General features: G+C 29.9%; 3 protein-coding genes across 3 annotated transcripts; all 3 read right to left on the bottom strand.

Moving 5' to 3' along the window:
* Positions 1-519: 519 nt before the first annotated feature.
* LOC129916583 (odorant receptor 82a-like) lies at positions 520-3,550 on the bottom strand. The gene is made up of 6 exons (XM_055996604.1): positions 3,282-3,550; positions 3,040-3,220; positions 1,060-1,405; positions 896-1,000; positions 689-841; positions 520-634 (listed from the first exon to the last, which is right to left on the bottom strand). The coding sequence occupies exons 1-6, from the start codon at positions 3,544-3,546 to the stop codon at positions 584-586; spliced, it is 1,101 nt and encodes a 366-aa protein (XP_055852579.1). The 5' UTR covers positions 3,547-3,550; the 3' UTR covers positions 520-583.
* Positions 3,551-6,123: 2,573 nt separating this feature from the next.
* Positions 6,124-7,758, bottom strand: LOC129913983 (uncharacterized). Its single transcript, XM_055993000.1, has 4 exons — positions 7,221-7,758; positions 6,835-7,164; positions 6,348-6,775; positions 6,124-6,289 (listed from the first exon to the last, which is right to left on the bottom strand). Exons 1-4 carry the CDS (start codon positions 7,660-7,662, stop codon positions 6,224-6,226), a joined length of 1,266 nt encoding a protein of 421 aa, XP_055848975.1. The 5' UTR covers positions 7,663-7,758; the 3' UTR covers positions 6,124-6,223.
* Positions 7,759-9,815: 2,057 nt separating this feature from the next.
* Positions 9,816-14,316, bottom strand: LOC129914210 (uncharacterized). The gene is made up of 4 exons (XM_055993346.1): positions 13,530-14,316; positions 13,232-13,462; positions 9,970-10,316; positions 9,816-9,903 (listed from the first exon to the last, which is right to left on the bottom strand). Exons 1-4 carry the CDS (start codon positions 14,203-14,205, stop codon positions 9,880-9,882), a joined length of 1,278 nt encoding a protein of 425 aa, XP_055849321.1. The 5' UTR covers positions 14,206-14,316; the 3' UTR covers positions 9,816-9,879.
* Positions 14,317-17,062: the final 2,746 nt, after the last annotated feature.

Genomic DNA, 17,062 nt, shown 5'->3' with positions numbered 1-17,062 from the left:
ATCGCAAGTAAAAATGACGATGATAAAAAAAAGACACAAAAAAAAGTTCTGTCTGTCTCTATCTCGAGCTGCATCCTGAACTACTAAATCGATTTTCTTCAAACTTGGTAGTTAAAGGTTGATGGATCCGTTTAAGCAGTCCAACTCCTAAACAGGAGAACGAAAAATCAAATATGATGTTCATAAATTCCTTAAATTTGTTTTATTTTGTTCATTTAATATTTCACTAAAACATGTCCTTCCAATACAAAAATTTCGAGGTATTTCAAGGTATTTTTAATTTTTCTAAAGATCGGCTCTAAAGGTTTTTATTAAACACAATAATGCAAGTACATATAATTGCATTAAAGCTGAAACTTAATTAAATAAATGAAACACGTTATTCAATGAAATTTCACATTTTTAAGCAATTTTGACTGCAGAATTAAATATTTTTAACCATGATTAAACTTTTAGTTTTTATTCGGAAATTAAATCTAAGTTGATAATAAAAACACTAAAAATAGTCTCTAATTTTTTTTTAATTAAAAGTAAAATTAAAACTTAGGAATATTTAAACATCGATTTTTCTTAGAATGCTTCATTATTCAAGTGATTGTATAAGAGTTATATAAGAACTAGCAGCTTTTATAATCTGAAAATTATGTCTTTATTAATATAAAAAAAAAATTCGAATCAAAAGGCTTACCAGCATGAAACTTGCCAACGATGCATCATAGAATCCCACTCGCATAATAAACGCTTTCTGAGACCGCATCATTATTAGGCACAGCATTTTTTGATATTTTGGTTGCAATCGATACCATTTAGTGAGCTGAACTGAAGTTCCCACATTCAGACTCTAAAAGGAAATTTATAAATTATTATAATAATAAATCTATTTTTTGTAACTTACTTCTAATTTAACAATTTCTCCACCATAACAGTATATTAATAATTGAATCAATACAGTTAAAAGGAATAAGACATTTGTTATCAGCACCACATAACTATCCATATGCTGAGATAATTTAAAATCATTAAAATAATAGATTATATGAAACTTTCTTAAGAACTTACCGTAGTAATTTGATAAACAATGACACAAACCTGCAGCGATGTCATAACAAACTGACCAAATATAATAGGTTTATAAGCTTCATAGATTTTTGAAGCTACTTCAAGAATTTTTATGTGGTATTTAACAAATGAACTTATTTGCATATGTATTATTGAGTTATTTTCAGTAAATTCATTTGTTTCAATATTATGTTGCAAAATCATAAAATGTGCACAAAGATTTGCCGTGAATGAAACAAATAATCCATCGATTGCTAATAAATGCACCACAACAGGAATGCTGACACAGGATGTGTAAATAATGGCAAATTCATAGTATGGTGGAGTTTCTGCATCGAAAATGAATCTATAAAAATATTTGTATAAGTACAAATGTAAGTATTAAATAAATACCTACATATCAATTTATAAGTTTTTTAATATTTCAGACAATGTTTTATTTTCCACGTGATCTGGATCAGAACATTAATTTATTTGCGAAACAATAACAAAACAAAATCCTGCTTTTGTTATAAAGCTAATAAAAAACATTGATCTCATCTGGATCACGAGGAAAATAAAACACAGCTATTAAGAAAAGATTTATTTAAAAAGAAAGGAAATTATTAAAGTGGAACAAAAAACTACCTACAAGCTACAGCTCAACAAATTTTGACAAAAATTTTGTATGTAATTTAAAAAAATGCATTTTAGTTATCTGAAGGAAAGAAAAAGAGATAATCCGAGGGTAAAACAATACTCTTTTTCTTCATAAACCAACAATTTGTTTCATATTATTTATAAAGAATTGTCTGCATTTCGTCGGCGGAAAGCAAAATTGTTCTAAGTCACAAAAAACAAATTTTACAGGGGACGATTTTTAAGTTTAAAATTGATTGAAAGCGATATTTTTTTGCTCGTCGGTAATTCAAGTTATGTTTTTTATGAAGTTTGTTCGTTCCTTTTGAATAAACCATAAAAACTTACTTAATTAGTAAATGCATAGTATTTTTTAATATTTTTAAAAACTAAAAATCCAAAATTGGATATAGAGCAATTCCTATACAAGGACGCACTTGCCTTAAATAAAAAGTGGACTTAGAACAAAATATGATGGGACAAGAATACTCGGGTCTCATTTTCAGAAGGCTACTTACCTGTTTTTGTTGTTCGATGTCCCATTAAATTACATTTTCTACTGAAGAAATTTTTTAGACAAAAACGTTTTTTAAATTCGGAAAGAGCACCCTCAAATTAGTAAAAGTGCTTCATTATCTCATTTTCGGTAAAAAGTGGATTTAGAAAAATTTTGCTTTCCGCCGACGATTTGTGCAGTCAATAAAAACATTTTCGAGGAACTATCAGTACAAAAACTTTGATTTCAATTAACAGAAAATGTGACACTCAATAAAATTGCTGTAGGTAAGTTAGAAGTAATTCTTAAAGGCAACAATATCTATTAATGAAGTTAGTCACTGTGGCGTATACGTACTATTTTGTTCCAGAAAAAAAATTTCTGTATGTTTCACTTATCTTTGTTTTGTGAGATGGCCAATTCAGATTTTATTAATATTTTTAAAGGGAGAAAAACTAAACATTTTTGTTCAAAATCAATTTAATGTTAATTTGTTTTTATGAATAGATGTGAAAAGAATACAAAAACTGTATAAATTGTATATACATAAGTATACTGTCGCAAATGTTTTAGGTGCTTCTTCTGAAAGAAGTACAATTTTGGATAGGTAATTAATTAACTAAACCTGTGATGGAACCTTTTTTTTTATTGTTTTTTAAAGTTCTTTGAAAACATTATTTATTAAATACTACTCCAATAATTTTGAATTTTTTAAATCAAAAAACTTTGTTACACAAGAAATTAAACGGTTTACTTCGTTTCGAGTTTAAAAGCATTTAAAAGGATGTTTTTTGGAACTAATTTTACAGTAGTTTCGATTTGAATCTTTCATGCTCTTATTTTTTTTACGTGACAAGACAATTTACCTCATCGGTGTTATCCATTGCCTTACAAATGGTTGATTTGTGATTTTAGCCCAGGCCAACTTCATAAGTGGTGATGCTAAAAAGTAAGTTGTCGACCAGATCATTGCATAGAAATAAGAATTAACCATTCGATCCGAAAAAGTATTGACTTCTTTTAGACGTCTCCTTGCAGTTACATCAGCTTTTCAAAAAAGAAAATAATATTACTAATTTTAAAAATAAAATAAATATCACCACCTTACAATTATTTTTCCACATATCCTTTAGTTCAGCCATTACTTCTAAAAACTTTCTCTTATTCACCAAAAAAGTCGCCATCTTTGTCGAATTTAGAATCACTATAAAAATAAGGCTCATACCGGCTGTGACTTTATCTATATTGTTTTTGTTGTAAATGGCAAAACTGGCAATTGGGTGCAAACATGATATAACTAAAACAATAAGTGAATATTGTGCAACTTGTTCAAATAATGAATCTTTTTTCTTCAAATTTAATGAATGTCCCATTACAGTAAGACATTGTTTTTGTCTGAATAGAAATTTATCAGTTTCGTCTTTCATTTTAAGGAAATTAAAGATGGTGTTTGAAAAAAAAAACTTTGGAGATTATTGGTTAAAAATATCAAGAGGTGATTGCTTTTATAACTTTTCCTTTACTTTTTAAAATAAAAAATTACGTCACTAGAAATTTAATTACAAACAAAAGGTGTTTATTATATCATCACGCATAGGTACTTAATTGCTACATTTAGGTACATAGTTCTTACCATTTCAAAATATTGATAAACATTTTAATTGGCTTTATATACACCTTTCTTCGGTTTAAAAATTTAGACGTTGAAAATGTTGTATTGATATTGTTTAAGAGTTGAATTGGAGGAGTTTTCTGGAAGAGGGAATACAAATGTTATCAAAGGCATTAATTTGATGTTTTTAATTGAATCGTTTATTTAAAAATGTACCTAAATAAAATTAAATATTAATGAAGTGAAAAATTTTCATTTTTCATTTTAATAAAAGGTTACGAAAACGATTCTTTTATTTGTTTTATGTCAATACAAAATGGACTGAGGTCATGGACGTGGAAACTTGAACTTAAAATTTCAATTTAGGTTAAGCTATGTTTTATCAGTTCAAAACCAACAGACATATCAGCTAATTTCTAAAAACGCTTTAAGTGAATATTTTGTTGGTGATTCATTAGATGAGTAATCGAAATTTTATTGTTAAGAAAAAACTTAACTTTTTAAGTAATCTTAAAATAAATGTTACAAAATGTTTAGAAGTAATTCTTTGATTTTTTTAAATTCAAAATAAGTTAACAATTAAATAAAAATAATAAGGTTTGTTATATCCAGTATTAAAATAATAGGTACTTTTACGTGAAAATTTTATTTAAAAAAGTAACTTAATAGTACAGGTAAAATAGGCATTAAAAAAACTTGTTACACTCATGAAACTTGGCAAAAAGCTTGCTTTTGGGATAAGAACCAAGGATAAAAAACCCTATAAAAAACTTGGGTGGAGGTGAAGGTTAAAAATATAGTGAAAAAAAATTGTTTGTGGAATATTAAATGATACAAAAGTATTTTTTTATGCTAAATCTAATGACATAAAAATTAGATCAATACGATTGCACATTGAATTTGGGATAGAAAGCGAGAATAGAGTTTTCATAAAATAAATTTAGGTGAAAGAGTGTTTTTTTTTTCGAAGAGACAGTAAAATGTGTAATTGGTCCCAAAAAGTTAATAATTCGTGTAAAACGCCAAGAACTAAATTATAAACGTTTAATTTTTCATTAAATGCAAAAATAAAATGAATCATTGGCTTTTTGGGACCAAATACAGATTTTACAGTCTCTTCGAAAAAAAAACACCCTTTCACCTACATTTTTTTTATGGAAACTCTTTATTCTTGCTTTCTATCCCGAATTCAATGTTTACCAAATTTCATTAGGGTGACCCATAATTTTTGTTTTCACTCAAAAAAACACCCTTTTAACCATGATATTCTTATAGACACTTTACATTCTTGTTTCTAATCTTAAAAGTAACATAATTGATGAATTTCAATAGGTTACATACTAATATTACACTAGTATTACACACTTTTTCAAATATACCCATATTTTCTCTACACCTAAAAAAACACCCTTTCACATGAAAAATTTTTTTAGATTTGTTTTATTCGTAATTCTCATGGGAAAGAGAACATATTTAATGAATTTCGTAAGGGTAACTTTTATACCGTTGATTTTATCGGACTTATCGCAGATTTTCCCTATTTCCAAAAAAAAAAAAACACCTTTTTACCTAAAATATTTGTATAGAGTGTTTCGGTTCTTGGTTTCTGTTATAAATGAAACATTTTTTCAAATTTAAATTTATGTAACAGTTTTTGTGGTACTAATTCCGAATTTCATCATTTCTTAAAAAAGCACCCTTAAACTCAAGATAAATTTTGTACACTTTATAGATTCTTAATTCTTATACCAACCAAAACTTTTTCGCAGAGTTTTAAAAATTAATAAAATTTAAGTCAGCTGTTGTGATACTTTTCTCACACATAACTCAACCCATCAAAAAAACACCCTTTCACCAAATATATTTTTTGGAACTTTAACCACGTGCCCAAAGCTCTACAACAGGGTCAGCCAGGTTAAAAGGTCGCTTCTCAACCAAGATGCGATCAACGCGGCGCTAAAAGAGTCACCGAAGGTTGCGGGCACCAGTAGAGCATTACCTCAACCATCTTAATGTGCGTAACTCAAAGCACATAGCTAAGGACCTTGATTACCATTTATGATAAAATGCATATACATTTTAAAATTGAAGGGCTTATTTGAATAACGTGATAAGCCAAATGTAAAAATAATTAAGATATCAAAGTTTAACATTTTCAATAATTTAATATATTATATTTTATTTTATGTTTGTGGACTGTAAAATATGTTTAAACAAATAAAAAATCTGATTTCTGGACAAAATGTTGCTTATCTATCTTGTTATCCAAAACAAGCCCTTCAATTTGCTACATCTCTTCTTTTTATCAAACAACAACAAAAAAAAAAAAAAACATTACTTCTACAAAACTTCTGTATTTCAATAAAATTTTCTTAATTCTAAGGACAAAGTCAGTTAATTTTGTAACAAAAAAAAATTACAAATTTCTATTTGCACATTTATTCTCTGGGAGCAATCTTATTGGCCAGTCTCTTCATTTGTGTTTGAACCTTCTTTTTTGGTTTCTGGAAAGAAAATATAAATAAACTTCATCACAACATAATCAATTTCAAAACTATTTACCTTCTTTGCACCTTCCGCACTCACTCCACGAAACTCCGACTTCTTCTTCTTGTCTCCACTTTTTTTATCTTCAGTGTTTTTATTTTGATTCTTTTTCCCATTAAATTTCTTATTCCTAAACTCTGAAGCTGCTTTCTCCAAAGGCTTACCTCCTTTTCCTTTAGGTTTTCCCTTTGGATTAGTTTTATTTTCTGCCATCCGCTTTTCTTTAGCTCCCAATTTATTCGTGGAATATCTTTCAACATGAATTGGTCGTTCTTCGAGCAAAGTGCCTTTAAGTTCTAAGGCCAAACCAACTGCTTCGGGACTCTTAAAGCACACATAACCCGTTCCATTGCAACCTTTTCCCTCAGAAAACTGTAAAGTCCGAACGTATTCTATTTCGCCACAGCTCGAGAAAATCTGATGAAGACTGTCATCAGTGGTAGCTGGAAAATTAGAAAATGCTATCAATTGAAATCGCATAGTTGGAAACTTGACTACTTACTGGATTTTAGATTTCCCACGAAAATTGTGTTCTTTGAATTTGATTGGTCTTTAACATTTTCAGATTTTTGAACACGGAGGTGATGTTCCTTAAAGGTACTTCCATTCAGTTCGAGCGCTTTGTCAGCTGATTCCACGCTGTCAAAGACAATATAAGCATTTAAAGCTGCCGATTGCTTACGCATTTTATGCTTGAAAATGACCTTTCCATTGGCAGTACGGAAGCGAACAGACAAGACCTTTCCAAATGGAGCAAATAGCTTCAAAAGTTGGACATGTTTGGTGTTTGAAGGTACATTGCCAACGAAAATTGTTTGTCCAGGATTTACATCTAAAGATGAGAACAAAATTTAGGGATACTCTTGGAATAGGAAAAAACTAACTTACTTGCTGCATTTGTTGTGCCTTCGGCTTTTTTCAATTTTTTATTCAATTTATTTTTCTCCTTTTTCTTTGATTGTTTAACAGCTTCTGGAGAGGTTTTGTCAACCTCCGCTTTTGGTGGATTTTCAACTTCACCACTTTTAGGTGCTTCCTTTGCTTTTCCATTTTGTTGCTTATTTTTCTTGGATTTTACTTTATTCTTCTTATTGTTGGATTCTTGTCCAGCTTTGGATTGTTTGTCAGCTTTATCTGATGAACCATTTTCAGCCGCTGACACCGGTGTTGGTGGCTGAAGAAGACCCTTTTCAACTGCTTCCTTTACTTTTTTATTTTGTTGCTTCTTCTTGTTCTTTTGGGGTTTTTCTTCATTATTTTTATTGATTTTAATCAATTCTTCACCAGCTTTAGGTTTTGATTTATTATTTTCTTTTTTATTTTTACCCATTTTTATTTATATTTTAAGTAAAATTCGATTTAAATTTCCTTGAAAATTTTCCACACAAAATGATAAAAATATACAACCACACGATGCTAGAGCTAAAGCAAACGTCACTTATGGAGAACTGTCAAAATTTTATCCGAAAAACACATCGAGCACGTGTGTTTTTTTAAGGTCATAACAAAATGGTACTATTTTAGTACAATTGAAATAGCAGCTGTGTTCATCTGGGACAGGGCTGTCGTTTCACCTTTGAAATTTGCAGTACTTTACAATTTAAAAGAGCAGTGCGCCGCAGTACGGAGGTGGTATAGTTTAGTCACGAGTAGATAGTCTAGTACATTTACTAATAAAACTACTCATGCTCTTCTGCCCGAGTACGAGTGGATGGGAATTGCATTGACTTCGTGCATTTGCCATTACGACTTCCTCGTTTTACATAAGCTCCGTTCCATTGGGAATGGTAGTTTACTCATGAGTAGATCTAGTACTACAATCAACACATGAGGGCCATATTAATAGTTCTTTCATAAAATGTAATTTTTTTAGACTGAAGTTTATCTTATTCATAGACGGGCTAATAGCCCTGTTCAATTGGAGGTGGAAGTTACTCGTAAGTATAAATTTAGTACAACAACTACACATTTCTATTTCCTTTAGTAGAAGATAAAGGGCCGTATTCATAAGCCCTGTTCCATTGAAGGTGGTAGTTTACTACTAGTAGATGTTTTGGTTAATCTAGTACTATCATCTACTCTATTCGTTGAAAGTGCATTCCATTGAAAATCGCTAGTAAACTACTAGTAGTAATTTGCCACCTCCCAAAGGAACAGGACTATAGTCATATTTTAAAAGCGATTCTAAATAAGAGTGGAGTCTAAAGTTATTACCCAGGTTAGAAAAGTTAATGGAAAAAAGTATTAGATAAAATTTGTTTCAATAGCTTTCTTCCAATGGAGGTGGTAGTTAACTCAAGAGTAGAAATCTAGTGCAACAACTTCACATTCCTATTTCTTGGAGCAGAAAAGGTCATATGTGTTGATTCTTGATTGTAGTACCTACTAGATCAACTTACGAATCATCTACTCATAAAGTAAACTACCACCTCCAATCATTTTGAGTTGTACAGATGCACATGTACCTATTGGTAAGAGTCGGAGTGCAGATATATTGTTCACTCAAGGGGCGCCAACAGAAATGTAACTGGTCTGGTGAGAGACTTCCTTTTAAGTGCTGTTTTTCATCCTGAGAGTTGATGATCTCTCCGTTCGATACAATATTCGAATTTTAATCCGTTTTTTTCTGAAAATATTTTTTTTAATTATAAGATTAGCTGAAACATTGGCGGTCAATAATTGCATCGCCTTGTCATTACCAGTAAAAGTGAGTTTGCCCCTAGAAATCTAGCTCGATATTTGACAGATAAGGCACCAATTTTGACAGATTATCCACCAATTTGTTTGGTGCTTCAATCACCAACTCTAGCCCTGTTCCATTGGAGGTGGTAGTCTACTAAGAGTAGATGTTGTGGTTAATCTAGTACTATCATCTACTCATGCTCTTCTTCCCGATTAAATACGATTTGTATTAAATTCGTTGAAAGTGCGTTCCATTGAAAATCGCTAGTAAACTAATAGTAGTACTTTGCAACCTCCCAAAGGAACAGGGCTTCTATAGGTGTGATATACACACCTTCCTGTACTTCTTATTCAATGCCTCCAATGAAACGGGACTAACGCAAAATTTCTTTTGAGGCAAGTAACAACTATTTCTCTTTTCTTAAGACATAACTAGTGCATGCGAACTAAACTCCCAAAATGATATTCAGTCAGTCAAACTTTTCATCAAGAATTATTTCTAAATGTTAAAATTAATCTAAAAACTGTTACACTACTTAAAATAGTGAGAACAAAAATATTCCGGTTGGAAAACATTCCACGTGAAACTTACGATAGGGCTGAATACAAAAATTGCATGTATGTTACGATGGAAAGCCCCTATAGCTGGGCACTGACTAGTTTGGAGAAGCTTGTTGGTTGACGCCCATACCTACAATGGATTGTAGCGCCGTCTTAAGTCGCTGGTCAGCCTTAATAAGTATTTATAGCTGAACCACCTATTATTAATTTTTTTTTTATACAAATAAGAACATCAAATCATGCATAAAAATTTGTCTGTATTTTCATTATATTTAAAATTTTTATACTTTACAATTCAAATTAATCAAGCCACTACCTTCTCCACGGGCTGCAAAAATTAAAAAAAAAAGATAAGTAATCGAAATTTATAATTTAAAATTAAAATTTGTCTAACCTTTTTATTTCCTGTCTCCTTAATTTTTCGAAAATTGGGGTCGAATGGCTTCTTACCCAAATATTTGCTACCAGTATTCGGCTTCTTACCCAAATATTTGCCACCAATATTCGGCTTCTTACCCAAATATGTGCCACTATTTGTTCTAATTGCTTTTTTTGGTTTGATGATATATTTTTTTACTTTTATGCTTGACTCATCAATCACAGTGCTATCAAGCTTCAAAGCCTTTTCAACAGATTCAGTATCTTTGAAGATAACATAACCATTTGTACCAAATTTAATTAGAACAAATGCTATTTCGCCACAACTCGAAAAGACATTTCGAAGGCCATCCTCTGTAGTAGCTAAAAAGATCAATAAAACATTCGTAGTTAGAAACAATGGAGGATTTATGTAGTAAAATGTTAAGGCCATTTTAGTAAGTTACTTATTTAAAATTTTAAACGACAATTAACTATTTCTTAAAATTTTACCAAAGTTAAAATCAGAAAATGGCTGCTTTAACTTTTAATAACTTGCTAAATTCATATGAAATATGCAATTTTCTTCGAAAAAAAATTAATTTTAATTTTATTCAAGAAAATTAAGTTTATTTTTTTTAATTTTTCGTCTTGAAATTAAGGTTGTAAAAATATCAATTGAAAAAAAAAAAATTATTTGAAATTTAAAAAAAAAAATATATTTATTGCAAGTGAAATAAATTTGCGTTACAAAAAATGTTATTGAAACTGAAAAATATTTGCATTGAAAATAAAATTCTTATTGAAAATAAAAATATTTTCCATTAAAAAATTTTATTTCCAATAAAAATTTTCTGCTTGGAAAAAAAAAATTCAATGCAAAATTAAAAAAAATTTTTTTTTAATGTTCGTCGAATTTCTTACAATTTTGACTATTTGACCATAAATTAGGGTCAATGTTATAGTTGACATAGCTAATGAATGGTCAAATACTTAAATTGTAAGAAATTCGACGTATATTAAAAATTATATTTAATGCACACATTTTGCATTGACTTTTTTTTAACGTAGAACATTTTTTATTTGCAATACATTTTTTTTTAATGCAAAATATTTTTATTTTCAATGCAAATATTTTTCAGTTGCAATAGCAATACAATTATTTTTAATGCAAAACATTTGTGCTTGCAATAAATATTTTTTTTTTATGCAAATATTTTTACAATAAATTTTATTTGAGTTGCAATAAATATTTTTTTTATTGAAAATTTTTTTGAGTTGCAATAAATATTTTTTTTTAATGCAAATTTTTTGGGAACGGGTCGTTATTCGGTATTCCAAAATTCTGTATCTGAATAAAAAATTCTGTATGAACATAATTCTATATTCCATTATTCTGCTTTTCTATTATTCTGTATTATTAAATCCTAAGAGCCATTACTTCTCCAAAAACGCCCCTTTTGGCAGGTTGCAAGATACACATTTGTGTATTTTGCAACCATCTAAAAGGGGCGTTTACTCGAAACCGGGCCGGTTTTCGGCGAAGTGTGGAATGGCTCGAAGGAGGCTTTAGGTCTTTATTGAAAATTCATTCAAATTTATTCAAAATTCAAAGTCTTGAAAAAGACGTTTTAAACTTTTGAAATTTCAAAACATGAGAAATTTTTTTTTATTATTTTAAAAGAAATTAAAAATTTCTTATCAAAATAAAGATGAACAAAAATATTAAATCTAAAATGTTTTTTGCAACAAATTGACTATAAATATTGCTAAGCCTTCTCTGACCTTCTATTAACTGTATTGTTGGTATCTAAAATATGTAGCATTTCTTGTAACATTCTCTTATTATAGTGTGTTTGAGTGTAAAATATCTACGTTATTGAAGTCTGGGGTCGAATCACCGCACACGATTACGATCATACGTTAACGTTTTGACTATTGCTCTCTCTATTCAATGAGTACTAAATGATAGGGACACATAGCAACCATACGTTAACGAACATATGACGTAGTTCGACCCCTGGTCTATGTCCTTTATTTATACAATGCAAAGCTTAAGTTGTTTTCTGTGAATATCCATTATTTATATCAGGGGTCGAACTACGGCATACGTTCGTGAACGTTTTGACTATTGCTCTCTCTATTTATTCAGAAGAAAATGATAGAGATATAAAGCGTCAATACGTTAACGTACGATGCCGTAGTTCGAGCCCTGATCTATGACCAGCTATTCGATTTTTTTTAGCTTTTGCATTGAAGTTCCTACATAAACTGAACAACAATTGTTTGTTCCATCCCCTAAAGATTTAATTTTATATACAATATCTGTGGCAATAAGGAAAAACAACATAAGTCAGTTTTTACAACTTTTCAGGAGAGCGTTTTAAAAGTTTGGCTTCCCATAAGGAGTCAATGCTAATGTCATTTTTTTTTACCTGTAATTCATAAGCCGATTTAGATAAAAATACGAAAAATCTCAATTTCGACATAACTTGACTTATGTTGTTATTCCTTGTTGCCACAGATATTTGATTTGTCAGTTTTTACCACTTTTCCTTTTAAGTTTGAAAATAATGAAGTTCTTAAAATATTTACGAAAATTTTAGATTCAATAAAGACCTAAGGCCCCCTTAGGATTTAATAATATTTTAAGAGAAAGGTCACGAAGATAGAAATTATTGAAATTATTATTATTCTGTATTTCAAAATTCTGTAAATTCAAAATTCTGCAAATCCATTATTCCGCTTTTTGGAATTCTGTTTATTCCAAACCTATACATTTTTACGTTGCTTGTTGAAAAATTTGTATTCAATTAACAAATTAAGTATAACAGTGTATAAGAGCCGTTACATAAATATTTAAGTTTCGTTGCAGCAAATGGCCCTAAAATCCCTCACAACAAAAAAAAAAGACAAACAAATAAAATATAACAAAACACAAAATGATGAAAATATTACTCGTATTTTGGTATTCAATGTATGTCACTCAAATTCAATCCATAGCTGTAAGCCAAACGTAAATTTATTGGGGAGATATTTTACTTCGATCGGTATTTCAAAATTCTGTAAATGATAAAAGAATTTTTTGATAATGAAAAAAGTTCGCACCTTTTTTCAATATCAAAACAATTTTTCTTTTATCATTTGCAGAATTTTGAAATACAGAATTTTGCATTTACAGAATTTTGGAATCCGAATTTTGGCACATACAGAATTTCGACCCCAACCTTTTTTAACCTTTTTTAATTTGAAATGGAAATAAAATGCATTAAAAAAAATACATACAAAAAACAACTTACACTTATTCAAGCCTCCTACGAAGACTGTTTTCTCGATATCTACTCTGTCAATTTGAATTGCTTGACCGTCCAACAAAGTTCCATTGTGTCTCAATGTGTCACGAAGTTTATGGACATCCCTCAATTCAATGAAAGCTATCGCTGATTTTGATTCAGTGCCACGCCAAGTTTTAATAAACTCTATTTTGCCACTGTACGGGAGTACCTCACGGATTTGATCTTCAGTGACAGCTGGAAAATAAAATCAAACATTTCTAGTTATGACTTTTTATTGCTTAAATTATCTTGCTTTACTTACAGAGCTTCAAATTTGAAACTAAAACTGATTCGAGAGGTCTGAATCTTCCTTTCCTTTCTGGATTCCTCACAATCAAAGCCTGATTAGCTACAACTTTGCCATTGAGCTCAAGTGCTTTACTAGAAGCCTGGTAATCATCAAAGACAATGAAAGCACAATTTGTTCCAATGTCATTGTTGAAATATGTATGTTTTGCTTTACAAGTAAAAATAATTGACAAAATCTTTCCGTACGGAGAGAAGAGACTTGCTAGTTTTGACCGATTGAAAGTAGTTGGAAAATTTTCAACATAAATAATGCGGCCATAGCCAACTGGTTTATTTCTTTTCGCTTTGGGTTTTTTATTTTTTTGATCTTCTGAAACTTCTTCATCAGAATCATTTTCAATTTGCTCGTCATCTTCTTCATTTTCAGATTCATCAGCAATATCCGAGGATGACTCTTCGACAACGACTTCTTCTTTTTTAGGCTTTTTGTCTTTTTTAGCTGGAGTCACTTTGGGTAACTCGGAAGCCTCGACAAGTTCCGCTGCAGCCTCAACTAAAGCTGCAGTTTTTGGACCCTTTAACTTCTTTACCTTTGTTGATACCTCATCTTTAATTTTTTTAATAGTTTTTTCTGTTTTTTCTTCAGCTTTAGAGTTTGAATTTTTATTTTGTTTTTTAGTTTTAATCATTTTGAAAACTATTTTTGATGAAATTTTGGTTTAAAATGCGGTAAAAAAATTAAATAGCCGAGGTAAAACACAACAGCACGTGGTAAACAGAAATGATTGAACGAAGGAAAAAAAAAATGACAAATGGAAAATGCGGAAGCTGAAATTTCAGATTTTTGTTCATTGAACGCATATTAAAATTTGAAATTTGATTTCACAAGTTCTACATGAGTAATATTTCATAGCAAGATTTTTCTTATTTTTTTTTGTAGCAAGAAAGATTGATAGCATGTAATAAAATTTTGTGGTTGGTCGATATAAAATACTAACCAGCGCCAGCGGTAATGCTGGATTTATATAAGTCTGCATGCAGATAAGTAAAGGGTGATAGATATAATACGTACGATCCGTACGTATTGGGGAGAGGCATTGATGAAGACGAACATGTTCGTCTTGCCATAATAATCTTCTTATTAGCTATATCTGCATTTGTGAAGATCTCTGCATTTTCATCTACTCTTTCTATCCAACATCTGTGGTTCTTAAATACTGCGTCTGCTTTCAATGCAGGTCTGGGGCCTATTTCATAGATAATACATTACATACATTGTATGATATTGACAGTTCTGATGTATTATTTTTGTTTCATAGAAAATTTGTATGAAGAACTGTCATACATCAGTGTATGAACGGAGAATCGACTGGAAGTATTCCAATGTTGTATGATACTGTTTCATAGAAATTTATCATACATTAGCTGTGTTTTTTTGTTTATCTATATAGATTTTGTGCAAAAAAACGACATCGAGATTTTTGAAATCCATGCAAACATTTGGCACCACTGTACATATAGTTTGGCAGCTGTCTGTCAAAAATGTTGCTTTTGTTTTTTTTTTATTTTAACTCCGAAGTGGGAAGGCCATTACATCCATGTTGGATGCAAACAAAAATTTTCATATGGCCATGGCATCCATGTTGGATTCAAAAAAATTTTTTTTTTCACAAAAAACGAAAAATGATCTGTATATTCTTAGCTACATTTTAAGACCATGACCATTAACGTTAGTTGAGTCGTTCTTGTGTTATAAGCGTTTGAAGGTAGCCATATTGAATTTTTTTTCGATTTTTTTTTAAATCAAATGTGAAAACTTTTTTATTTTTATTTCTAATTTTTCGAAAAAACTTTGGTAATATTATATACATATTATATTATATGTTCAACAATCTTATCAGGATCCATTTAAGACTTTTATCTGAAAAGTGCATTGCGTATATCTCGAGATATTAACATTTCAATGCAACCATGTCAAACAAATTTTTGATTATTTTTTTCTATGAGAGTTTTTTTCAAACCTCCGCTTTTTTTTTTGTTAATATTTTCAGATATTTCTATAGGGGTATTCACGATCCGATGCAACTGGTCTGGTATCATTGCAAAAGTGCAAAAGTGTAAAATCTTGCAACACTACAACAACAAAATATATAAATTGAAATTTTACAATGGTATTGCACTTTTGCTATACCCTAACCCTATTGCAAAATAAAAATACAATGGTGTAAAATTTTTTTGACAGATGGCAGCTCGCCGTCGCGTGTCGCCCATGATGAACAGTTTATCTTTTTTATTCTTATTCTTTTTTATTTTGTTTCTTTTGATGTAATTTGTGAAAATAAATTAACCCGAACACAACAAAGAATGAAATTATAAAAAATTGAAAAAAAAGAATAAGCATCGTAGGAAAGACAACTCCGTAAAAAAAAAGAATGAAGCTGATATAATTCATATCATGGATTCCATTCAATATTTACTATAGATAAGAAGAGGTGCGTTCACGATCTATTGTAAAAAAATAAAATTTTACACTTTTACTAGACCTGTTGCACCAGATCGTGAATACCCCTTATATGAACACAACAATTAAACTACCTTGGCACTACTGTTTTTATCGAGAGAAAGTAAAATCTGGATAATTATCTGGATTTTTCAAAAATCTATACAGATAAAGTTTTTGTTGTATTTCTCGATGTCGTTTTTTTGCACAAAATCTATATAGATAAACAAAAAAACACACCTATTGTTTTAATACATTTTGTGTGAATTTTTCATTCATTTCATACAGCAAGTCATTTTGCTGTAAACAAAATTTTTTTACTTAATAGAAGTATAAAAATGGCAGTTTTGTGTTCATAATTTAATCATAAGGAATATGCACATAATATATTTTGTATTTTTGCAAAGAAAACAATAATTCATTGTCTTTTCTTGTTTTATTTTTAAATATCATGAAACGCAAGTTTCGGTAACTTTTCGTTTTGGTTAGTCAGTAAAACAAATTTCCTACACTCCAACGAAACCTCACAATTCATTCAAACGAAATGACAAAATAAATACATCAACTACAACAGAGTAGATTTAATACATTACTTCCAATGAAATCTATGAAACAAAAAATTGTGTGTAATGTATGAAAAAAATTTTAATGTATGACGTATCCCAAGTAACAATTTAGCTTTCATAAGGGTCAATGCAAGCTACCCAAGTAACAATTTAGCTTTCATAAGGGTCAATGCAAGCTATTTTTTGACTTTTTTAAGAAGAAGGACATGTCTTATGCAAATCATTTTGGCGCACATTAACGAATTTCCCCAAGACCTTTCTCCACAGGCAATATACAAGCTAATAGCTTGTGACGAACAGCGTAAAACGACCTTATGCAGGCCTTTTTACAAAACAATGAAACATTTTAGGGAAACTATAGCTTCGCTAAGGAAACTATCATTTGCATTGGATGTTATAATAAGGCCTTATGGAGGTTGTTATAAGATGTTGAATTTATGAATAAAAAAAAAAGATTTTATTGATTTTCTTTTAATTTTT

Source organism: Episyrphus balteatus, chromosome 3, assembly GCF_945859705.1.
Source record: "Episyrphus balteatus chromosome 3, idEpiBalt1.1, whole genome shotgun sequence".
Taxonomy (NCBI): domain Eukaryota; kingdom Metazoa; phylum Arthropoda; class Insecta; order Diptera; family Syrphidae; genus Episyrphus; species Episyrphus balteatus.
The sequence above is the reverse complement of the archived record's forward strand: the minus strand, read 5'-3'. Positions and strand labels throughout refer to the sequence as shown.